General features: G+C 38.7%; 1 protein-coding gene across 3 annotated transcripts in view; it reads right to left on the reverse strand.

The window, feature by feature from the left end:
* The window catches only part of UBE3D (ubiquitin protein ligase E3D), an 82,748-nt gene that overhangs the window by 24,216 nt on the left and 32,580 nt on the right, over window positions 1–25,952 (reverse strand). Inside the window, exon 9 of one of the 3 annotated variants that reach the window (XM_075087164.1) lies at window positions 9,038–9,176. The exons of the other annotated variants lie outside the window; for them this stretch is intronic. Coding sequence (XP_074943265.1) covers window positions 9,038–9,176 — 139 coding nt within the window. The remainder of the gene's footprint in view (window positions 1–9,037; window positions 9,177–25,952) is intronic. 3 annotated transcript variants of the gene reach the window in all.

The following is a 25,952-nucleotide window of genomic DNA, read 5'->3' on the forward strand; positions in this document are numbered from 1 at the left end:
GTCGAAGCAGCAAGCAACTTAGAGACGATGGAAATAACCCTGCCCTCTTTGTGGTCTGTCAGAACCATGCTGGGTTGTGTCAATGCACCAGACTACTGAAAGAGGAGCTGGTCTGTTTTCTCTCTTACACTTCCCGTCAGGTCTTTCCCTGCCTCTGGACAGGCAGTGATCTGACCTGTTTCCCCATGTCATGTCATGTAGCCCATACTAGCTTTCCTAAAATCCAAACCTATGTTTTTTTCCTTAACAAGCAAGAGCTTTCAAGCACTACCATTTGTCATCAGCCACCACCCCCAGATCAAAGACCTATGATTTAAGCACAGAGATTTAGAGCACACTGCTTTTTTTACTGACATTGCAACAAAATGATGGACTTCTACTTCTGAGGGAAGGGAAAGTATGTTTCTCACTGGAGGCATTACTGACTTCTTCACCAGAAGATCCACTCCAGGCTCAATTTCAACTGACAATTAAAAAAAAAAAGGCAAACTTAACAATCCCCTTCCTTTTCATCCACCATGTACTTTATCACAGTCAAGTCACTGACTCAACTATTATGCTCTGGCTTTGCAGACTTCTGTATATTTGTCCATTTGCCTCCTTGAAGACATCATTACCGTTTCCAGTTCGTTTTACACATAATGCTCTTGAACTGCTCTGACTGCCTTGGCAAGCTGCTCCATCTGCTTATACAATGCTAGAATTCAGTGACATCCTCCTTCATAATCCCTGAAAATTTTTGATTTTGAGATAACATCATACCTATTCCAGCCTATAGCTGCAATACAATAGGGTCAAATCCATCTATTTTTAAAGCACTTGTACACCTACTAAGAAGCACCCTTATAAATACATCTTTTTTTCTGCAGAGCTTTCTGGACTTTATAAGTAGCTTCAAAGCTTCCATCCAGACTCTTAATGGAGATGAACAGTGTCGTAACTTTCCATAACAACACCCATTCACAAAGCACAGAGCATAACAACATGAAACTTTAACGAAAAATTTCCATTATAGAATCATTGCTATCCAGTGACTTAGTACTATTTTCAAAGCAACAGCTGGCTATCTGGCTCTATGCAGCCAATAACCAGATTTCTATACCTTGCTGGCTAGGAGGTTGAAACTTAGTCCTCACGTAAATCAATCTATTAATTATGACCTGGAAAGAGCTAAGACTAACTTAGAGATACCAAGGTTTTGGAGGGAAGCAGCACTAAAGAGATAAATTACCTACAAACCGTGTTAAACATGTACAGCATTATTTGGTTTTGCATAGGCATAAATATTTCTTTTGAGCAGAGCCTGTTTCTCAGTCACAAAGGCAAAAGCCTCAGTTAATAAACAGAAATTGATGTTCTAAAAGCGTATCATGCCTCTCATAAGACTCTTCTTTATGTATATATTCAGGTACATAAAACACGGGTATTTGTCTGGTCTTTTTCTGTAACACTCGCAGTGTGGCGCCTGTTGATGAAGAACACAAGCTCTCAGTTTGAGTTTAATAGGACATCGCGGACACAAGTACTGGATAATTAGGATGTAACAGCTACACTTTTAGATTTCAAAATGGCTTGGGAAAGGCAGAACGTTCACAATAGAAGCAAACAGGAAATAAAATGACAGTATCAATCAGGCATTTTCATTCCTAATTAGTTCTGTCTTCACCCCTTTCAAGCAGTTGATAACACAGCCTATATCGGAGTATCTAAACTGGATTGCCGTAATCAATTATACATTCACATCTAAACAGTAAATGACATATTTGAGCATGTTTTCTAAGAAAACTGCTATGAAATGTATTACCAGATGCTAATGTTACAGGTGGCTGTTGCTGGATTCTAGGCAGAGGGAACTGCACGCAAATGAGTTGATTCCTCCGGCAGATCTTCCCTCTCAAGCAGCAGGGGACTCTGTATCCAGAGCAGCCACTTGCCTGCGTGCTACATATATGCTGCTTCTCACTGGGAGCTCATGGGGTTTTTGTAATTAAATCTACTTCTGTTTAGGATATGCCCAGGTTCACTCTCTCTGGTTTCTTCTGTATTGGGGAACTGCCTTGGAAGGAAAGAAGCATTTAGCTCTTCTGAGAAACTAATGACAAATTTTGAATCTCAGTTTAGGACCACTTCTGTCAAGGTCCTGACTCTCCATCACTGAGCACTGAAGTAATCATAAAATTTTGTGCGTCCACAAATAAACTCAACCTGCATTTTTCCCATTCACAGATTCAGTTTAGGTTTACATGTGACTGATTTTGTTCTGTTTCAGGCCAATATAAATGGGCAACTCCTTTCCATTAGAGGAAATAGAGGCGTGCCACATGTTAGGTGAGATAATTCCTTCCCATCAGCATCTCCAAAGCAGCACCAGATGTCACAAAATCATAGCCTAGAAAAGAGAGCCTGTGCTGCAAATATGTATGAGTCATATATGAGACACATAAGGAGGTATGGGACATTGCTCAATATGCTCCTGCATATGCAGAGCCGAACAGTTCTCAGAGAGGAGACATTATGTTTTAATAAAGTTTATGCAGAATTAGTAGTATGAAACATTTTTGGTACACGGTTCAACAAAGACTTCAAAATACCAATTATAGTTCAAGAAAAAAATTGTTCCATTTCAGTTGAAGTCCTGAGAGCTAACATTAAAAGAAGCGAATAGTGTCAATGTTCCAAGAAATACAACTGAACACTCTAGAGATACTTTTAAAAGATAGCTTGCAGTGAACACTGAGTAAGATCACCTGAGTGGCATAATAAAAATCAACATAATGAAGGATAATTCTGTAGCAGACAGGAAAAACAAGATAATAGCCTCTTAATTGAACCTAGAAATCTCTACGATTCCACAAAGAAGTATTCAGATTTGACTTTGAAACACTGTCTTAATCGCTTGCTCTTGCCAGCATTTGCTCAATATAATTTTATAACTTCTTCCTGATTATTCTGCAGTGTTTTAACAGATTTATTATGGCCTTTAGTAAATGGAGAGAAACACAAACAAAACCCCCAAATATACATGCATTATAACTTCTTTTATTTTAAAGTCAATGAAATATAGGTATGCATATTTAAAAAAAACCTCCATCTGCTTTCCAAGGACTACATAAGGCTTGGGTACTTATTTGCCATTTAAAATAAGTTGTTTGAAATCGAACTTAAAAACTTCCACATAATCATCACAATAAACCAGAAAATTAATCCATCCTCTGTCATCCTGGCAATCTATTGGAGTTAGTCAAAAACAAGAAAAAGCACAGCAGGCACCTTTATTCTAATCTGCAAAAATCAAAACACCTTTAGTTTAGGAGAAACAGGAGCAGCCAAAAGAGGCTGACACTAACTACACTTGGCTTCCTCAGTGGAGTTACATTTTGTAAAACCAGTCAGTTAAGGGAAATAAAAATGACTGTATTTCAACAGAAACTGAAATGCATTTGCAGTGGTTTCTCCATATCCATATTACTGTCAATTTTCATTCAAAGTTTCAGAGACCTAAGCAGTCCACAATCTTCAGAGAAATAGTAAAAAACCCTAATTGTAAAAAAAAAAATCCTACAGTATTTAGGGACTCACCCATTGCCTGCAAAGTATCACAGAATACACATCTTCAAATCTATAATTAATTTTGTGGGAGATCCTCAGTAAGCAAGTAATACAAATTTAAAAAAAAATTTCAAAAGATAATAAGCTATTTTACTGCATAAATGGACTTATTTATTTTTCCTTTCTGGGATTGTTTAATAAAAGACACAATATTTTGAAAGCCATTCATTCCCTCTTGATACTTTCATTTCTTATATCACCCTTTCCCAAATCATTTTGAAACAGAGTAGCTCCTTGTCCTGTCTTTGCTACTGTTTGATAGTGGAGTGAGTCCAACTTAAAATAATTGGTGCGACTTCTCCAGCTCCATATGTCCAGAAGGTAACAAAAGGAGCAGCCGAGCTGAGCAGACTTTTCTAAATTTTACTCAGCTCTGCTTCAAAAAGGATTTTCAGAAAACAGAGGTGTGTCTGCAAGTGTCCTCTATCTTCAGCTAACTTCTTTTTGAGATAATCAAGTCTGAAAGTGCTATATAAATATATAAACACACACACACAAAAAAAGTATCAACATTAAAAAACACTGAATATTAAGGCACACATTAGTTCAGACCATGTGTAAACCTGAGACACAGCAGTAATTTTGTATTTTACCTTCTGTGAGTCTTTTGAGTACTTTTGATACTCAAATACTAGAGCCATTAAACTATAATGAATACTTTCTTTACTCATCCTTAGGTTTCCTGAACAACTTGCTACTTTATATCTCTAAACCTGTTGCTTTTAGGAAGTTTTCTGCACTGCATTAAAAGATTTTAAATTACAGAGAACTTGATAGGCTGCTCTGTGAGAAACTTTTTTCCCCCTCCTTTTTTTGGAAGCAAAGTAATTGCAAATGAGCTTTTCCTTGAGAGACACCTCTAGGAATGCTTATTGCAACAACAAAATGAACACTTTTTGTTTTTTCTTAAGCACCGGCTCTGCTTCTCTTAACCAAAGTGGATGGTGTGCTGACAAGCTACCAGTCACATTGGGTGCAGCACCAAAAAATATCAAGGGCTATTTCAAACAAAATTTTGAAACTGCTCAGCAGTTCTTAATCACAGTCCCCTTTCAATTTCATGCAACTGTAGAAGTAAAAATAAACCCATGACTATTTAACTCTGAGAACACTTGTCTGTGGCCTCATGAATAGTGCCTTGATGCAGGAAGGAAAAAGTGTGGTTTCCCACAATAACAGCAGTGACAATGTGCTGAACAGCCCCATATATCATCATAAGAATTCAATATCCAGGACATTTTCTGTTCGCTGTGCTTGAATTCAGAGAAAGACTAGATAAGGCTAGCAAAACACTGGAGAGATTACTTGTCACTTTAAAGCATCTCCCCATGTTAACTGTTCTGTGTTGTAGGCTCTGAAGTACCAACACATCCTCCCGGACCGCACTGAGCAGTAGCAGCTGAACAGTTCAGTGATAAAGTACACGATAACTCAAGTGGGTGCTAACTCCAAGTGCTTGCAAGTATTAAGAATAATACACAAAGTCAAGCCCAACCGTTCATAAAGCAAAGAGCCGACAGCTCAGGTGGGTAGAGAGCCAGGTAGATCAAGAGTGTAATAAGGTAACACAGCTTTCTGTACAGTGTAAGTGAGCTGAACAGAGAGTGGCAGAACAATGCTCAGAGCAAAAACAAGCTAAGAAATTCTTTAATCTTTTCTAGTTGCCATCTCCTCTCTTCCTTCTTACTGCTTTCTGCTTTGCTCCAGGATAAATATCAAGTGCCTCAGTCAATCCCATTCGCTTGATCCGAGACATCTTTAGTATGGGTGAGGGATTAGAAGCCTGGGAAGGTGCAAGTCAGGGCTGCAAATCCATGTTCTCCAGTAAACCTGGAGGCAGCCATCAACTAGCAAAAATTTGTCTACCCACTTTGGTCCCCCAAGAGCTTTCAGGTTCGGGCTTGGTAAGATTTAACTCTCTACAGTCCACCAGAACAATGTCAGTGTAACTACACAGGTAAAATGAGAGATGAGCCAAGGACAATCTAGCACTTAGGATCAACAGCCTGGGAAGCTTAAAAGCTGGCTTCAGTGAGCGCCCTTAAACTCAGCAGAATGCTATGTAACATAGTCTGTTGCTGCTTCTCTGCTCCAGGCTGCTCCAGCAATGTAAATCACACTGAAATACCTTCACAGGGTCAAAATGGAATTGAAAAGTGATTTCAAATATTATGTTACTAAGCAGTAGCACACCATTGGAAAATAAAACGTTATTTATGTCTCAGCACAGATACGGAGTCTGCTAAGCTATTCCCAGAGAGCACTTCCAGAGCACAAAGCAGAACAAAGTTTATTACAGAGATGATTAGCAACTACGTGTATTTCCTTCATGTGCTTTTTACAACCTAAACATAATCCAATGCATATGTATACCAACTAAAATTTTGGCTTGTCAACACTGCAATGGTGTAATGTAATAGACAGATCAGGTAAATACAGTCTCAAACAACACAGAGGTATGGCTCAGATATTTTTTGTCTACCTAATTACAAACAACTGGATGTTTTAAAGCTATACTGATATGATCTCAGGAGTGAAACAATATTAGATCACTACATATACAGATGCCTGTTAGATGCATTTTAAAATACTGTATCAGAACGTAAAAAATGTGCCAGTGGAAACTAGTGGTCCATTTAGCTCCACGCCCTCTTTCCAACAGTGGGATCACTTACAAAAGGAGAAAACTCTGGCACTTTCTGGGGTCGCTTCCCCTTCTAACTCCCCCAGCATTCAGCTGCGAAAGCCTGGCCTCCTGTAGAGCAAGGCTGCCACGTGTGGATAACAGGAAACCCTGCCACTGTTTTCAGTTCAAATACAAGAATTATTGTAATATAGATTTTTTTTTCCCTTAGACCACTGCAGGTCTACCGCAAAAGAAAATAAAACTAGTTTTTGTCATTTTGCCATTGCTCCATTAAGACACATGAAATATCAGTTTTCAATTAGTGCCCTTTTATTATGCCCTGTTTGACTCATAATCCTCAGTATTTTGGATGCAGAGGGATCTTACGCTCAGGCAATAGCACAATTTAACATCATTATTCAAGCTCTCCACAGATATTGCCAACTTCTTCCAAGAAAAATACAGGAAAACTAGGACACATAATTCTAAAATTTGCTGTAGAGAAAGAAAACGTGAGTACAAAGAAGCAAGGCAGAAAAAAACCTGATAAGGCTGACAGCCCACTGTAAAGCATCAGTGAAAAGCTCAGGCAAACTTTGGTTCTGATTCATGGATTCCCAAACTGAGATCCAAACAAGGTTTGCAGAGATAAAAATCAAACAATATTTCCTGGACAGTGTTTGCCCTCCAGGACAAACACTTGGTGATACTGACTGCCTGGCAAGGAGAGTGAAATTTGGAGCCAGAAGCTTATCAGAACAGCCATTTTGCTTTCCTCTCACTTGGCAAAACATAACATCATCTTATCAGAGCAGGTTTCAGAACTTAGACAAAAATTCATGGTTTTCAAAAGCCCTTCTTGTTGCTGTGAGAGCACAGACACGGGGAATCAGCTCAAAATGTAGTTATCTTCAGCCTGAAATCACATTCACAACCAAGAATGGACTTTGTCGCATCAACTACTTTGGCATACAGGTGGGCAAACGAAGGTCTGCACAGGCCAGGGCCAGAAGACGCCATCCCCCATAGTACTTCAGTTCAGCAAAACACCGTGACTGGCTTCCAGTGGTTCCACCAAACTTTGAGTTTGAAGGACCACGGTCAGAGGGCCTGCAGGGGATGCATGGGGCCTTCCCATCCCACAGCTGTCATAACCCTACCCCTGACCCGCTTCCAGGCCATGCATGGCAGGCCTCTAGTGCAACAGTTCATTTCCAGAGCAGCCTTGCGAAGCTAAAATGACCCAGGAACAATCATGCACAATCCTGGAGAGTCTGACAAGGAAAAAGAAAAGTCTGGTGTTTTGTGTACTCTGAAGCAAAAACTCTTCCTGAGTTTACTGATTCATATCTGCACCAGTTGACAGTCATTTATAACTTCCTATCGCTACCCAGATATACAAATCAAAGAAAATCCTAAGTGTACAACCTGGGACTGAGCACGCACAGAAACAAGAAAGGACATAAAGCCTTAGCATTCAAGAAGAGACTCCTATTTAACCTGTAATGGGTAAAGCAGAGAAACCTTCCCACAGATTACTGCAATGTAACAGACATCCTCCTGGATTAAACAACCGAAATGTTCACTTCTTAATAGGAAACATGGACTATTCAACTGCATGGATAACTAGTACTGGTCAATCCTTGAAACTTGTTATTTTTATTATCTCATTCTGCTGGCATCCAGGACATTCTTCTATTTTATGGCCTCTGAATGTACAACCCAATAACAATTCTGACCTTGGGTATTAAAATATAATGTTGAAATGATCAACGGCTGCTGCCACACCCAAGAGTTCACCATACATAGATAGATCCTGTTTCCAAGCTCACAAGATGCAGCGGCAGACAGTGCAGATGCATACTTCTTTCTTAACACCTAGATGTGTTTTCAGCAGTTGTGCATCAGTGTAACTCTAGTAAAATCAGTTACTTGATTTTGGTTTATGACTATGTTCTTTCTGCCTCCAAAATTCTACAATAACATTATTTTTCAGTAAACATAACTCAGGAACACAAATGTGCCTTAACTACAAAGTGGGAGTCTGGACAAATAGAAGCTACTGGATTTCGTGCTATAAACTGTTTAGGACACTCAGTCCCACTAGGATGATGATTCTTCTTCAGCTGTCAAAACAAACACAGATTCAGATACACTCACTGTTCAACAGCTGATGGACTATGCAACTACAAGGGAAGACAGAGACATAAAAAGGTTGAGTTGGTATGTTTTATCATGAATCGAGATGTCTGTGTGTCTGTGTAATTCATTTGTAAAAATAGTACATCTTCAGGCACATAATAAATACAAATCACAATTTAACAAGCCTGCACCAATGTTTTCTTCGGAAAATTTCTGTGACTGCTGAGAACTTCAGCAGCAACATACAGAACAACACTGGACAAAACGGTAAATGCTTCACTCCTAATTTTACAGGTTTTCACCACTGGAAATCTTTATTTTTAGCTCAGGATTTTTTTCTTTTCTGAAGCCAAGAAGATTTTATATAATGATTCTAGCTATTCCAGCCTAAGTTTGATGAAATTTCTTTAAACAACTAATTTAATTTCTACAGTGATTCACTGTTTAAACATCCAATGACATTTCCTGCCGTAGTCTACATTTAATAAAACTGAAAGAAATTGAGCAATACATGAAGTTCTCCATCGCTATATTTAATATAATGGAGAATCATGCAACTACAGAAGATAAACCTTTACTCTGAAAGGGTTTATGGGCCCCAGGGATCTCTCTTTTTCCTAGAAATAACACCTTTATACTGAAATAGCAGCTGTTCCTTACCTGAAAAGAGTTCATGCATCGAAGTGAAGGCGGCAGAGAGGTGGTACTCAAACCCAGTATTAGCAGTAATTCCAAACACGTTTCTGTTGGAAACTTTAGAGGATGAACTCCAATATCATTCTCCCATGCATCAGCAAGGCTATAAAGTTCAAAAAAAACACACCACAACCTTTTTAATTCTCTTAAAATATATCTAAGCCTCAAGTTTCAAATAAATACTAGAATGTGCCATAGAATTGTGATAAAAGATTCTCTTCACATTTTCCCTGTAAAAGTCACAGGTGAGTGTATTTTACCAGAAATATAAGGTACATTTAGAGTACTTTATCTGTACCACCAATCTTACAAAAAGATACGTAATGTGAAAGGAAAACCTAGCATACATTACACCAAGCTGCTCATGTTTCTACTTCAAAGCGTGAACATTTCTGAACCAAATCTCATCTGCCACTGGCAATTTCCCATCATATAGTGGTTTTACATATATTCTACATAGAACATAATGCCTCTACTTTTAATTTTGTTTCTTGTAAGAAAAATGTCCTTTCACTTCTGAAGACAGGAGGTCAGGCATGATTTTCAAAATTGATGTTTATGATGCTCTCACTGGAACCTTACTAACAGTCTATACCAAGCAAAAACTCAATCCCATTTCATTTTATACAGCTTTCTGCTTTAGATATATTAAAATAATTAAGATTTCTAGAGCTACTCATAAAAACAACATTCTAAAGGCATATTTCTATAAACTGCTCCCACTGCCACATGCTGAAGAACAAGATTAGTTCAACAAGATTAACTCAAAAGACAGGAACATTCCACTTCCTATTGTTCAGGATTGTTTCTTCCTCAATGCACAAATTTTCACACTGATCAGTGATCCAGTTAGTTTAATAATTTTATCTGAGCAGCTAGTATTAGCTACTCCAGAGCAAGATAGACTCCAAAGCAAGATGCCAATAGCAGATCTGAGAGCATCACTTCAGAAGACAATGCTTACTACCCTTCCATGTCCAAAACTTCATGATTTCAATAAATAATTCTAGCATCAGCTTTCATCTTTATACTCCTCCAGCTCTTGAACATATCAGCTTGTTTTAATGACCTATTTAGAAACAGCTGCATTTTTTAAGCAACATAAAAGAGTAGGCATCACCCCAACATTCACCATGGTGAAAACTGAGCAAATACTCTCTTCACAATATCTGTGTCCTTCTGGATGATTCTCATTCCCTCAAGTCTCCCAAACCCACCGATTCTCTGTAAAGTAATGCTTCTTAGGTATAAGCTTGCATATGCACTTTTTGTACAAATTTCATTATTAACTCTACCTATCACCCTCTTAGATCTTCTAGAAGATGCTCTACTTAGCATAATTTACAGATCTTTTTTCAAAGAGTGGGTGTATTTTCACTTTCTTACCTCCAATTGCTTGAACTAGGCTCTTGATTTTAACTTTCTTTTTCTTTCCTAACATTCGTGTCTTCTCCTCCTTCCTCATTCGTATACGAGTATGTAAGAAACCACTTTTGCTTTCCTCTACAGAAGCAAGACCCATAATGCACACAAGGTGAGAGGGGCTTTCATCTCCTTAAAAAAAATGGGAGTGCTTTCTCTCACTTTTTTATTTTGAATCCAAAATAAAAGACACAGAGAATTATATCACTTCTAAATTACCAACTGTACTATGTCTTTTCTTAACCCTCACCAAAGTGACTGGGTCACTTTGACATAGGGAGCTCTCAACCGTACATGGTAAGAAGGAGGAAGGCTGGCTGGGCTAGGCACCCTCTGGCACTCCTAATGGCAATGCATCACTTCAGGTCTCCACACATAGCTGAGACCATACCAAAGAACAGAGGCCAAAACCTGCCACACATTAACAGCCTTCATTATAGGTAGTATGTCATCGGACACTTCCACTGCGCCAGACAGACCTGGAAAAGCTGTTTAATGCTACCACAAAAAAACCCCTGTCTGTTCAGCCAGGAAGGTGAGCAGCTCAAAAGACACCCTGGAGTATTTTCACTATCGAAAGGTATGAACCTCCAGTTAGGCCCCAAATATTTTGCCTATATTGAAAGGAAGCAGGATTCTTTTAAAAGACTATGCAAGTGGCCAAGCCCAGGAGAGGCAGCCCTGACCACTCAAGAGGGTCTGTGAATGATCCAGGAGGAACATCTAGCTCTAGATGATGAGCACTGAGCAGGCAACAACCAAGAAGTCTTGTTAATTGTAATCCAGAATTGAGTTTTATCTTTCGTTATCATTTGGTAACTTCCTTTCCACCTATAATTAGAAACTTACCTTTATGTGTTCCTTACTAGGTCTTTTTCAACATCTTTCACAATCTTATCTAGTGATAAAGGCAAATTTAGGTGAAGCTAGCAAAATTGGGGCTTTCAGTTTTTCAGAAATCAGCAAGTCTAAACAAAGCACTTTGCAGGTACCTTCAAACACAGCTAGAGAGTTTGGAGACTGGAGGTGATATGCTAAGGTTCTGGGTCCTGGGGAGGTGTTTCCATAAATCAACACCCTCTCTGCAAAGAAACTTTTCAGAACTCCAAGCAATATTCAAAACATCACAACTTACTTCAGTACCCTGAGTTTATTCTTGTGCTTTGACTTGAGGATTTTTTGGAGCTGTCTCCTCATTTAAAGTCCAACTGTCAGAGCTCTGACACTGCACTAGGACTTTTTTTTTTGTGGCTGTTGGTTTATTTGAAGGAAAGACTGTTTGTATAAAGACATCTAGCCTAATTACATTGCAATTCTTCTTTATTAATAGCTCAGTTATTAGTATTTCCTGAAACAATTCCAGTGTTTTCCCTTATTACAAACAAACCATATGTGTCCTAGCACTTACTGCTCCAGGAACACTCATGTTAGGAATTAGTCTTTACGACTTGTCCTTATGTAGCATTTAACACAAGTGGTTGTGGGAAGTCACTGTTTTATTAGATCGTGTCTCTCTGTTCTTCTTTACCCATATTACTCTTGGGGGTATTTTTCTATAATTTTCATTGTAGAGGAAGGAGAAAAATGTCTATGATTAAAACAAAAGTAAAACAAAACACAAAATACCCTGGTTTTTCACCTTAGTTTCACAGAACCTTTCTGTATAAGGAGAGTTGTCTGTATAAGGAGAGTTGTCTCACTTCCAGGGCAGGAGAGGAGCCTGTTTGCTTTCTGTTTACTGAAAGAGGCAGATTGGCTGATAGTGCTCATCAGGAGAGTGAGCAGCCACGGAGGACAACTCAGCCCATCAGCTCAGTGCTACCTCCCAGACCAATCCCAAACGCCAGCAGTCTGAGCTGGCTGAGCTCCTCAGCTATGTAAACAAAACTATGTTTTGCTCTCCTGACCTTAAAAAAAGGGAATAATTCAATTTGACATTAAGATAGAGTAAATTATCAGAAGGAGTTTTTGGGAGGGCTGAGGAAGAAGGCGGGAAAGAAACCATCTGACTCAGATGTGCATGTGGAAACTTTGGATGCAGACGGGACTTTGCATGTACGTGCTCTCTTCCCCTGCTCCCTAATACCTTTATTCAGCCATGAATTCTTGCTTCTGAGCTTCCCTTGAGAGAAAGCAGGCTGGGCCAAGCCTGCTCCTTTTATGAGTGAAGGCAAAAGCCAGCAAAATTCCCAGAGAGCACTGCACAGCTTGCTATGCTGGCTGAAATGAGTAAGAGGGAGGTAAGACACATTAGCTGGAGGAAGGTGAGGTTAACAAGAGATATCATGCTATTTTATGCTCTTTCTTCTGCAAAGATTCAACTTGTCTACATTGCAAAGAAGCCTTGAGATTCTGGACTTCCCAGCCTGACAAAAAAAATTATGACTCTCAGTATCAAACAAAATTCATAAATTCTACACAGATTCCCTAAGTCATCACAGGGCATAAGACTGCATCTACTTTGGACTGACTTTGCGACAGGCAAAATCTCACCGCTACATATTGACCTTGACAGTGTTTAAGGGAGATATGAGTCAGCTTTAGAAACCAGGCTTTAAAACAATAAGATTTAGTAAAACATACTCAGTAAAATGGTCCAAACTAGGAGCATGCTCTGAGTTAAGAAAAGGACATGTCAGAGTGAATTTTTTCACAGGACATTAAATCCACCTCTGTAAATCATCACCATCCAGTTTTGCCTGCCAGTGATCTCACCAGCAGGAAAACCCAAATCATTCTAAGCATCCTGTCTGTCACTCCATCCTTCTGTTTTCTCCCTCTTTTCTTTTCCCACCCTTCCCCAGAAGTTTTAAACCTCTTAGCCTATTTAAAACAAAGTTTCTTAAGAAAGATCTCAAGCATATTAGGTTTGGGGAAGTTTCATATTTTCCTGAAAATCAGTGTCTGAGTGGTGAGGAGAAATCTACATTAGTTACTCCACAGAGTAAAGCTGCTGTTGGAGCTCAGCAACATATACACTGGATAATCAAGTGATGTTTACTTGGGACAATATTAGCATAAACTCAATAATATGACATTTCTGTCTAGCAAAACCAACTCCTACAAGCAAAGTAAACATGTTCTTCACACCCTACCATACTCCCTAACAAGTAAGCCAAACTGAGAGACTTAGTGCTTTGACTTTTCAGGACAACCTAAAAAGAAAACCTGAAGTTTTGGGGCAGAAGGAAGGGTTGTCATAATGGAACTGATCCCCAGTAACAGCAAGAGTCAGAGCACTTCCCAGTGTTAATCAAACTTGAAATGCAGACTTTGCAGATAAAATGACACAACAAACTCCCCCCTTCTGTTCTATCTACAAGATACACGTTAGTCTCATCCATGAAAACACAATACACAGACTTAAAAGATATAATTAAAATCTTCATATAACTTTCATTTTGAGAAAGACAGAACCGCATATGATGAATGCTAATCAAACTGTTCAATATATTTTTGACATGCATTTCAGAACTGAAGTAGTACAGAAAGCAAACAGAGTGAAATTCTACTCAAGGGGAAAGATGCCTGGCTACTGTGCTAGATGCTGATATGAAGTAACTACATGCTATGTGCTAAACTGGCAGAATGGAACATTCAAAACAAGTAAGAAATAAAGATGAAAGGCTGAGACCAGCTTCCCCCTTGTCTTTTTCAATGCTTTCTCTAAGTAACAGGTTGTTTGAAGGAGAAATTTAGAGTATGACTGTCACTTTCCCATAACCAGTCAAAGAAATACAGCTAGGAAAGTAAAATTCTTATAGTAATATGTGAAAGATGTTTTAAAAAATGAAGTGGTATTTTCAAAGCTGTTTAGTTGATAATAATAGGAAACCCAGGGAAATTTGCGTTACTTTGAAAAAAAAATCAGCAAATGTTATCTGAAATTCAACCAATTAATTCTGAAAGCAGAGATGAGCAAACATTGAAAACAACTGCTCAGTTAAGACTAAAGATAAGACAATTCCTTCTCCAGCAGAAGTAATTGATCATAGTGTTTTCAGATAAACACATTTGATTCACCATGCATCAGGGAATGGTATTTCTCCACTGCTCATAATGGTATTGATCCCAATGAATTGCTAAAATGCCTACATAAGTCAGAATAACATTTGAAAATTTTGCCCTCAAAAGCAAGGTTTAAAACACCAAAATCATGAAATACATTTATTTAATAATTTCTTGATATAAGTACTAGCAAACAAATGCAGTCATCCATCAGGTTGTGAAACCCACCCATAATGCCCTACGCCTTTACAAAAAAACCCAGCATTCACGGCATGTCAGTGAAGCAAGAGAAACCTTTGTATTTCAAAACCAGGAAAAAATTACGAAGATTCTCACAAGATTTTTAAAAACTGGAGCAGACTTCTCACTAGACTGCGTTTCTTTCAAAAGAAGCCTCTTCCATCAGTGCCAAGGCCATTTATCAATAGTAATTACCCTCCATCATGATTAAGATTCACATCAAAATGCAGCTGTCTCAACAACAGACAAAATAAGTCTGCTTTTGAAGAGGAACAGGCAAGCCCATTTTCCTTGCCAGAGCACCCCCATCACCACCTCTGATTTACCAGGCTACTTCTGTAAACGCATTAACCTAGGGTAGCCTACAGAGATCAAAACTGGAAAATTAAAAAGCTCTTACTCAGAGCACTACTCAGCATTGCTACCAAGGCACTGGATTAACTTGATTAGTTACGATCTAAGTAAATGCGCTCTGCATTTAGGGCTCAAAATGCTGTGAAACCCTTGAAGGAGATTACTATGTTAGCTATGGCTTCAGTGTTCTGCCGAATCAAGGCCGTGCTGAAGAATCTAATATAAAAGCTGACAAAGGCTCAGCCCTGGCTCTCAGAGTTCACTGAATGTTGTTAAAGCTGCCCTTTCCATGAGCTACAGCTCTGATACAAACGACAGATGACTTTATTGAACCAAAGGACAAACCTGCTAAATTAAATAACTATTTGTAAAAATGACTGACTCTAAAAACAATTCTAAATTACAGTTGATGATGTGTCTATATACTTAATATACCGGGAGGCTAAGTTATTTATACTTTTAATTATCCTTGCAGAGATCTAAAAATGACATAAAAATCAATGCATGCTCATTAGCTACTAAACTCTTGCCAAAATTTAAATAATAAAGAACACTAAGAAATGGAATGCTTTCACAGCCTAGAGCAAATTCCTTTGGGAAAAAAAAAAAACCCACAACTTTCTTTACAGAATCAGGGCTCCCATCCTAAAACAAACATCTGCAGTCTTGATCTAATGCTGCTCATTATTCATCCTCAATAGCAGGGAGTGTCAAGTAAGGTTTCTGAGCAAATCTCCCATGGATCTTTACAAGTTGCATGGTGTCCCAAACCAACAGGTATTAAAACTCTTGTGAGAGAATATGAAGGGAAGAATGGAAATCTAACCCACTGGTGTCCTTCCAAGGAAATGTGCAAGAGAAGAGGAACATATCAAGGTAAGTAAGAAGACAGAGAGCAGTGAACCCACATGAGGAGGTGCTTTTTTACATTTATTGCAATGGACTATAGTGGCCAACAACAAAAGCTCCATCTATAAGTTTTAAACCTTTATTTTTTTCAGTGCATCACTATAAAGAAAGGATAAAGGTTTATTTAACTGAACTTCTATACTTCCAAGTAGTCTTAAACACTCTCTCCTCTAAAGCATTCTTATAATAAAGTTACTGATATATAATCCTTATAATACAGTTACCTCATGTATAGAGTACATATACTTTAATATAGTATATAATTATATGACAATTAATTATACATTATACAATTATGCCTATTGCTATAAATTAATATTAATGTATATTATAGCTGTATACACACACATGACCATTATGAACAGTCTTCTGCCTTTTTTTCTGGGTAATACATATGTTGAAGGGAGCAACTACGCAATTCTGGAGTTTGGTCAAAAAGAAGTTATCTAGAAATCCACTACAAAAACAATTCAGCAGGTTTTACATACCTTACCCTACCTACAAAACTCCTTCTTGAACTTCCAGTGTGTCACCATTTGAAAAGGACAAGTTATCTAATACTAATAAGAAAGGATTATAATAAAAATTCAAATTAACCTCACCAGAGTACCATCTGCCCATTGCCATAATATATTTCAGAAGGGCTAACATAAGAAATATTAAATGTTCTTGTACTATTTCAAAGGGCCTTTTAAGTAAAATTATGCTATTTGCTCCAGTGAATGATTTCGTGATTTAAAATGGATATTCCACATGCAATTTTCTCATTTCTAACTCCAATATGTTAAACGGCACATTAAAAGACAGTGGATTATTTTGTTTGCATTACACAACTGCATATGAATCTCAACTACATTAATTTTATTTATTTTAAATTATTTTACTACTTCTCAACATGCTTTGATTATTTTAAACTATTTAAGGGAAGTCAGAGCAGTAAAAACTGCCTGTCTCAACATGTGAAGTACAGGCCAAATTCTTTCTTTTGTTTCACACCAAACAACATTTTTTTTAGTCTCAACTGTCCTACATTAACGTAAATGTAACTACATTGGTTTTGGTACAGTTGTTAAAAAATGCAGTTAGCACAAGTAAAGCCTGTGTGTAGCCCACAGAATTAAATCTTTTTTTTTTTTCTATTTTGTTTCCAAAGTGGTAAAGGGCAAAATCAGAAAACCAAACTACTCTGTTAGTATATTGTGCCAAGACAGACATGGTTGTTTACAAGCAGGTTATTCCTCTGAAGCACAGAAAGCTATCTCCACATAATGCAGCTTTTTGCATGGAAATAAATCTCGAAATTTTAATCCTGTCCAGGAGTACCTTTGCAATTTCAAAGTAATGCTCAACATACTTCTCCAGACTAAAGATTTTTGGGTGTTCACCAACTGCTTTTCTACATAGTCTTCCCTCCTCCAGCTGGCTGCTACGTAATTTCAAAAGCATTAATTTTAAGTTGCAAACTCTATCACCCATAAAATATTTTCATTCCACTGCAAAACAGCACCAACTGTACAGGCTCTGCAGAAGATAAAACAGTATTTCAGCTGCAAGAACCACTGAAATAAAACTTAAATATCACAGGGAGGGATTAGCAGGTGTTCATTTACTCTGCAATCTTTAAGTTGAGGATTCATAATATCTAAAATGAACATATGAAAAGCTAAATCAAGTAACAATGTCTAAAGCAGACTTACATTCAATGGGACACCTAGATGAGTGTGACCATGAACACTTGCAAATGTACCAAACTTAAAATTCATTAGAGTACTCAAACCATGCACAGATGGTCAGTGACTATAACTAAGACATCATCTTTATTTAGTTTCAGCACCAGGTAAGCAAAAATAGGCTGATCATAGAATGAAGAGAAAATGGCATTTTAATTTTGCGGGAACTGACCTCTGATATAAAATCCCAAGCCTGCCAGCTACTTCCCACGATATGTCCTACCAACAAAACCACAGTGCATAAAGGTATAGCAGCAGCGGCTATATCCACAGAGCCAACCCATAATAGTAACTACATATGGAGAGAGAAATTCTTTCTTCATTCATCTGCAAGTTCAAGAATTTGTGGCAAAAGCTGAAGGTGTAAAGGCAGAAAACTGCAGCAAATTTTTATCAGAACAAAGTTCTGCTTTAGAGCACCTGACTGAGGAATACAAGCTCATGGAGAAAATAGCTCCTGCTGGACTTGCGATGCTCAAATATATATACACGTAATAGGAAGAAAACATGGCAGACAGAATTCAACAGATTCACAATGTATTTCCTTGAAACTACTTTTTAAAATTCCCTATATCATTTTTGCCTAGCTGGGTGCAAGAGCAGAACTCATACGTTAATTTAGAAGTTCTTCTACAAAACCAAGAAAAGCACAGGAGCTTAGCTCTTGCTGGGCATTGCCTAAAGTCTGCTCCAACTGCTCTTGAACATCCACACTATGCAGAATTGCTGGCACGGCTCCAAAGTACAATGTAATTGCAGGCTTCCCAGCAGCAAAGCAACATGGTCCCACTGAAAGAAGCAGCAAATTACTCTCGTAAAAACTGCATGGCCGATGCTTTAGAATGTGCTTCTTCACTTTAATGGTTGTGTAAAGCTTTAAGCTGCAGTTTTTGAATGCCTTCGTGCATCCCAGGTGAATGAATTTAAAAAATTTTGCTGAAAACAATAAAGATACAGATTGCTGTAGCCAGATCACTGCTGATAATTCACCATAGTGGAGGGTGGCACTGCTGATGGTCATCACCATCTAGAGTAGCAAGTTCTACCATCACTCTAGACTGCAATTTTCTTGGATTTGCCTGCAACTCAGAATGAAGGGATAGCTTTGCCTGCTCCTTAAAATACTTTTCTTCACCTTTAGCACCTCGTGATTCCTTCCTGGATACATCTTACTCTAAATTAGAACAGATGGCTCACAATTTCCCTAATGTATGGCAATAACTGTAGACTACTGTGCTTGGGATGGATGCAGAGGGGACAGAGCAGCATGCTATTGACCTATTGCTAAAAGCCTGACTGGTGCCATCGTACTTACACGGAATATCAAATCTGAGCAGCAGCACCACTGACCTAAAAAGCCTCCCTTCACAGCATGTATCAACAGGGTACTCAGATTCTGAGGTTACTTCTTTTTTTTTTAACCTTCTAACACTTCAGGTATGTAGAAAAAGAAGGGCCACTGCCCTGGCAAATGGGAATAAGCCTCCTCTAATAACTCATTTCCTGAAGGGTAGAAGTGCACAGTGGGGCTGTTGAAAAACAAAGAACTATGTAAAAGCTCCTTCCTGGCAACTGCTGACATGCTAACAATAAGGTTACCCTACAGTAAATGCAAGGTAATTCCGATAGCTCACCCTTGGAAGATTCATGTAATTTTAAGGAAGCATTTCCACCTGCTCGTGGGTCTAGTGATGTCTGGTGGACCAGCTGCCTTCCTCAGCAGACTCTTCTTGTACCTGTTGTTTTCAAGCTATAGCTTTTTCTCATCAGGGACATTAACAAGAATGCTCTCCTCTATATAGCCACCTGTTTTACAGAAATTGTGGGAAAAGTATAATTCAGACCATTTATCTCTAAAATTGTTCAATGGGTTTAAAAGTCAGGGTCAGAAGAAGGAAGGTGGGGGTAACTGGTAAGGCAGATAGAAAGGACTGTCACACACACTTTATTTCCCCAGAGAAAGAAAACATATTTGCCTCTGGTTTTTTTTTTTTTCATAAACCAAGCCCAAGAACTTACAGAACCTTATCAAAGGACAACTCTGCTGGTTACCTCTATTCACCCTCACCCTCTAGTGATGCATGGTAAATGCAGGGGGCCTCCTCCTTCTTGTGTGCACGCTAGTGCCAGCAACTCCTGTAGGCAGCCAAGATACCTTCCCACCTGTGGGAACAGGCTGTGGCAGCAGGCTGTCTCTCAGGCCTGCTAGGCATCGTGACACTAGGCAGAAGCCCCAAAGAAAACACAAAAGGTCTCTGCTCTCTCCACCAAACTCTACACTTCCACTAAACTCTCATACCAGAGTGATTTTACCAACTCTTTCTGCCCTCCTTTCCCTCCCACAGGTTGGAAACCCTAGTAAAATATAGTCTTACAGGAATATACTGGAGTACAGTCTTACTGGAGACAGTAAGATAACAGCTTTCAAAGAGGAATAGAACTTCTCATAATGAAAACAGGGCAGTCAACCAAGCTGCATCACCTTAGCAAGGAATTTTATTAGTATATGTATTTGAAAAGAAACTAGTATACAATGTCCAAGATTTAAAGACAACTATACCTACCATTGTCAACCTCTTACAATAATTCTAAGCATCATAAATGCAAGTTAAAGAATTATTTTAAGTTATTTCAGCTCCTAGTTTCAACTGTGATTGACTTGTTTTCCAGTTTCATCTGTTTGAAGCCCTCCTTTGCTCACCAAGATATCACTGAAGTCAGTCCAAAAATACCTGGTTCATTTGCCCAAAACAGCTACCAGCTGATTTCCAAATTGGTAGATCTGGTTAAAATATCTACAGATTAACTGTGTTGTGTGCCCAGTTTCAATACCCCTCATTGACAAAATCTCAAATCTCACAGACGCTGCAGAAAAGAAAAAAAAAACAAAACAATTCAAGAGATGAAAGGAAATGGTTTGGGACTTCATCAGATTTAAAAATTATTTTACCAATTCTGCTTCAAAAAAAGCAGAATTTAGTATCCAGGCTAAATCATTCTACATTAAGCAAGGCAAACACAATGACATTCCAAAACAATGTTCCCATTACTTACTGAAACAAAACCTAATTATTACCTGGGACATGGGAGAGATTACATATTCCTATCGTATCTATACAGTGTAAAAATACGTGCATATGCTGCTTAAAGGTGAGCACCTGTAGCTCAATGAATAATCTAGAAAATCTAAGCATCTGCATGCTTTCATACAATATTCAGTGTCACTGCTTGTAAAAACAGTAATACGAGACCCAGCTACATTCAGGCTTGCATTTTTTTCTTCAACACTTTTTGGGATTGTGCAGCCCACTTACCTGCAGACTGCTCTGTATGGACTGCCAGTGAATGTAAATGCTTCCAGAGGAACCTCACCAAACAGCTTTTCAGAGCTACTTATGAGAAGGTCGTGATGAATGGGGCCCTTTGCAAAGAAGAAGTGGTGTATTTTCCCAGTCACAGTTCCAAATAAGGTTTCTGACGATGGTGATAAAAAATTCACCTTTACTAGAGTAACTTATACCCTTAAGGCATTACAGCAAATAGGCAGTGTTACGGATTTTTCTTGTGGCATGTGGGAATTTAAGTCTGAGGATAGAATACCCTATGCAATAGGATCTGGACATGCCTGCAGAAGCAGTGAACTCAGTCTCATGATATTGCAATATCATTTGTCTGATGCTTCAGTTATGCCTCTGAATGATCTACAGAATAGAAACACTATTAATTCTGAAATGCTGGCAGAATAGCACTCTTACAGATTTGCAAAAGGAAGTCTGAAGCAAAACTTAATTCAAAACAGCAAGCACTGTAAATGAAAACGGCAAAAGCTTACCCAAAGGAGGACTGAATGAAATAGTGTACGCATTTATCAACATGTAACTCTCACAATAGGAGGAGTGGCTGATTTCTTGAGAGAGACAGAGAATGCCTTAAATTTAAGTGCAAAATTTCTGGATACACAGGTTGCTCCAATTTACAAAAGGAGTAAAAAAATCTAAAGCAATTATATTTTTTAGAAAGTGTGCAACTTTAAACTTTCTACCAACGACACCATGGCCTCCTGTAAAATCTTTTTGCTAAAAATATTCAGTTCAATTTTTATAATTTAATTAAATAGTCTAATTTTACATCAGATTTTTAATTTCCAAGCCCTTAGAAACCCTAATTTCCTAATTACTGAAAGAAAACAAGAGGGAGTTGAACACAAAGTATCTCATGAAATACATTCCATTTAATCCTCCTTCCAGAGCTTCCTAGGAGAAGGCAGTAGGGGGATGCTAAACTGAGGTCCCAACAGAGATATACATGAGTAAAAATTACCTCACAGAGAAAGAACAGAGATTCGGGTGCTGAAGAATGAGGTTATGAAATCAGATTAATTGTACAGGAGAATTAATTTTCCTGCTAGAGAATGAAGCAGATCTTTTTAATCTCCTGTTTTTTTCTTCAGTGTTCCAAGTACTTTCCTTCTAACAATGATAAAAGTTTTCCAGTGCTGGTTGCTAGTATAGTAGAATGGCCTTAAAATTCAAGAGGTGCTGTCACTCAACTTTTTTATTTCAGTGGTTTATAGTAACTTTGGCTTTGGGATAAAGGGATACAGAGGAAAGATCCTTCATACTTCCCTCCATGATTTCAGTTCTGCGTTTATCAAATTCTCTTAATTTTTAAAGTGCACTGGACTGTCTGAAGAGCAGCTTTGCTCTGCATGGCTAAACATAGAAAAATTTTTATCTTTAATACAGGCTTAGCTAAATAACCCCAAATCCCAGTGGGCCTTGTTAAAGCAACATCATAAAATCTGTACACTTTATTATGAGTTTGGAAAAAAAATGTCTACATATCAGAGTCCATGCTGACTAATGTGCCTTTAGAGAAGGGACTGTTGAAATTCATGCACCTAGCCATTAGAAATGGATTTATAGACGTAATTTTGACAAATCAGCTTAGGTTATTAAACAATGATTAATTCTTTAAAACAATTAGTAGTTACAGCTGAAAATAGAAGACATGCAATGCTCAAATGCTATAAAGCTGGTGTGACCTGTTGGTTCCGTGCACTGTGAGCACACTGGGAGGTATTTGCATCACTCAGTTTTAGGTACCCAGTGACCTGATTGATGAGCAGGGATGAGATAGCAGATGGAGATACTGCCCCTAGGTGCTGACCCTGCCTGGACATCAGAACTCCTCATCACTCATTTCCTAAACTGCCAGAGCTCATGGTGCAGTGTCTTTAAGCAGTCCAAAATTGGCAACAATTTACCTTCAACCATATGCTCTAAACTGCAGCAGTTGAGGACTTGACTGTAAAGTGGCTCAGATGGCTCTGCTGCAAAAGCAGCGCGAACAGTTGGTACAGTAACCTCAGCAGCCAAACCAACTGAAGACGGTGACTGAAAAGCATGGTTGGCTTAAGCAAGGCAATCTAAGTTCCTCATCTATGCAGTACAGGGAGAGGAGGTGAGAGGTGGTATGCCCCATGGGCAGGCACCAATCCCAGTAAGCAATGTGGTATCCCTTTGCCATAACATGTTACTAGTGGTTACACCACCATCCCAGTAAGGGCTCTAAGCACAAACCAAGACAGCACAGCATTAGGCACCATGTAGAAAACACAGCCCGTAACCACAGAGCTCACAGCTGATCCACCACTTATCAGGACAGAGTTGCCTCTTGAAACTTGTAGGCAAATGATGTGAACCGTACTCATGTTAGGTGCCAGTATCTTCCCGCCAGGCCTCTCCAACTGCCTGCCTCCCACGGCTCCTCACCATCACTGTTGGAACAACCAGCAGCCTCAACACCGGCACCTAGTGCCAGAGGGGTGGAGTCTCTGATACCCTGTCCTAACAGTATGGAGATAGGTGTGCATTCAGGGCCCTAGACTAGCAAGAAATAGTAACACTTATTTCCTCAGTGTAACTAACCAGGCAAGCAGTGAAGAAAAATTATTTTAAAAAAGAGATTAAATGAAACTGAAATTGAATGATCCCTGGATGTTCTCATGCAGGTTATTCCCACCAGCTGTGCCACAGGAAGATTTCCATATGCTCCTTAAAACTTAATTCCGTTTTTAATGCTTATTATACCAAGCAGGAGGCCATTTCTGAAGATGAAATGGATTTTCAGAACAATACAAAGATGAAAATGTTTTCTGGCCTCTGATTTTTAAACCTTTGGGTAAAACTAAATCACTTTCACAGTGCTGTTGATATTCCATATAGAAGTATTCACAAATACCAGGCACTCCAGAACATTATGCCTGAATCCAAAGGGAGAAGTTATCCTGCTGTACAAATAAAAGCTGTAATCATTGCTCACAAAAAGCTCTCAGCTTGCTGCTTTAAATTTTTTTTTTTCCCCCTGATGTACTGACTTCAGAAGAGAAGGAAATTCAGTATTTCAAGATGTAATTACACGAACCTGAAGCAAAGTAAGGAACACCACAGATCACAGAATTGGTTGATCCTGAGAATTTGCTGTCAGAAAAATTTATTATTTCCACTCATTCAATCCAAACCATTGCCAAACAAAAGCCTAATTACTAAAGTTAGAAATTCACATATGCCATATTTCACCTTTCCCACTGAAACTGTAATTTTTCTGGAGCAGTTTATTTTTGTCATAATTTTCCCTCTTCACTGATATGATTGTGGGAAAGTTTGTACAGCAGGTATGACACCACACTGATATTAAAATATCAAGTGTGGCTTCAAGTCAAATTTAACAAGCAATTAAATCCTAAATAAATAAATAAATACAGCCAGCAGTCAAGAAGACAGCTTCCTTTCCTAAAAATATCCTTAAGGTTAATTCGAAAACATAAACTGTCATAGCAACATTTTTGACACAGGTCTCACACGCCCAAACTACTTGACTTTACTGCACCCCACAGTCTACTTTAAAAACTCCCAGCAGACTAATTGCTAGTCTGGAAAGATGAACTTTCCACTAGTGCCTTGCCCCTGTCCTCAGCCAGTGTGTGTCCTCACATGTCCATCAGGTTCCCTCTGTGCATGGAAATACTCTTCCCTAAATAACCCCTCCATCCTTCACAAAACTGTCCCTAGTTTTAACACCTCCTCTCCTCAGGGCTAATTCCCAAGTTTTCCCTTTCAGCTGTTCTGAAGCTCCCCCCTTCTGTTATGGCAGAGATTTAACAGTATCTGTATAATCCATGATTATGTTGATGGAGTCCTCTGCAGCACTTACATGACTGTCCAGAGTCCTGCTGCAGTCACAAAGCAGCGCTGGAGGAATCACACAGACCATCAGCCACCTTTCCAAGACAGCACTGTGGGGACTGCATTGGGCACATACATGTACCTCGACACAGTCAGATCAGTGAATGCAGATTATTTTGGCTCTTCAATTTAGTTTTATGAGCTTTTTTTAAAATTGTATGGATCAAGAAACAGAGGAACCTAATCTCAGCTTAGACGCATGAGTGACAGGAAGGGGAGACATACAGCCTGGCCAGCTGAGTTCTGGACATGAGCAAGAATAGCACTGGAAGAAAAAGGGAAGAGAGAGGGGATTTAGATGAAGATTAAATCTAGGTTTAACCAAGTTAAGCCAATGCTGATACAGGAGTTGATGTTACAGACAGACCAAAATGCAGCTTTGACAAAAGGAAGTGAAGCAGACATGGAAAGACTCAGTCACAGCCACCAGCTCAGTGAGAAGAGAAGCCTTTGAGTAGATGGCCTCATTCAAAGAGGAGATGCAAGAGCTGAAAGTAAGACAGCTGCAGATAGAGTATTATAAATCTTTTGCAAATAAAGTTAATTAGAATGGACTTCAGATATAGAAGAACACACCATAGGTGAAGAAATAATGCCACACTTGATAATTACTAAACTGTTGAATAGCAGCCCAATTAAGACCGTGGTACCAGCATGGCTCTCCATGCACAAGCGAACTCATCGCTCTGAAGAGCTTCCAGAGAGCAAAAGAGATACGGTGAAGGTGAACTTGACAGTTGGAAAACTGAACCAGAAGGCATCTCCCAGCCAAAAAGCTCATCTCCCTGTAAGAACAGGCACTGTGTTGAAGCATTCCTTTTTGCAATTTTATCGTGCTTCATCTTAAAGGCAATTCTGTTTCTTGACAATATTATTCCTACTAGAAGGCCCTGCAGGAACCTCACTGCTCTGATATTAGAAAGCTTTCAATCTCCAGTCTAAACTTTTTCATTATCAACTATCTCTGTA

Source organism: Phalacrocorax aristotelis, chromosome 3, assembly GCF_949628215.1.
Source record: "Phalacrocorax aristotelis chromosome 3, bGulAri2.1, whole genome shotgun sequence".
NCBI classification, from domain to species: domain Eukaryota; kingdom Metazoa; phylum Chordata; class Aves; order Suliformes; family Phalacrocoracidae; genus Phalacrocorax; species Phalacrocorax aristotelis.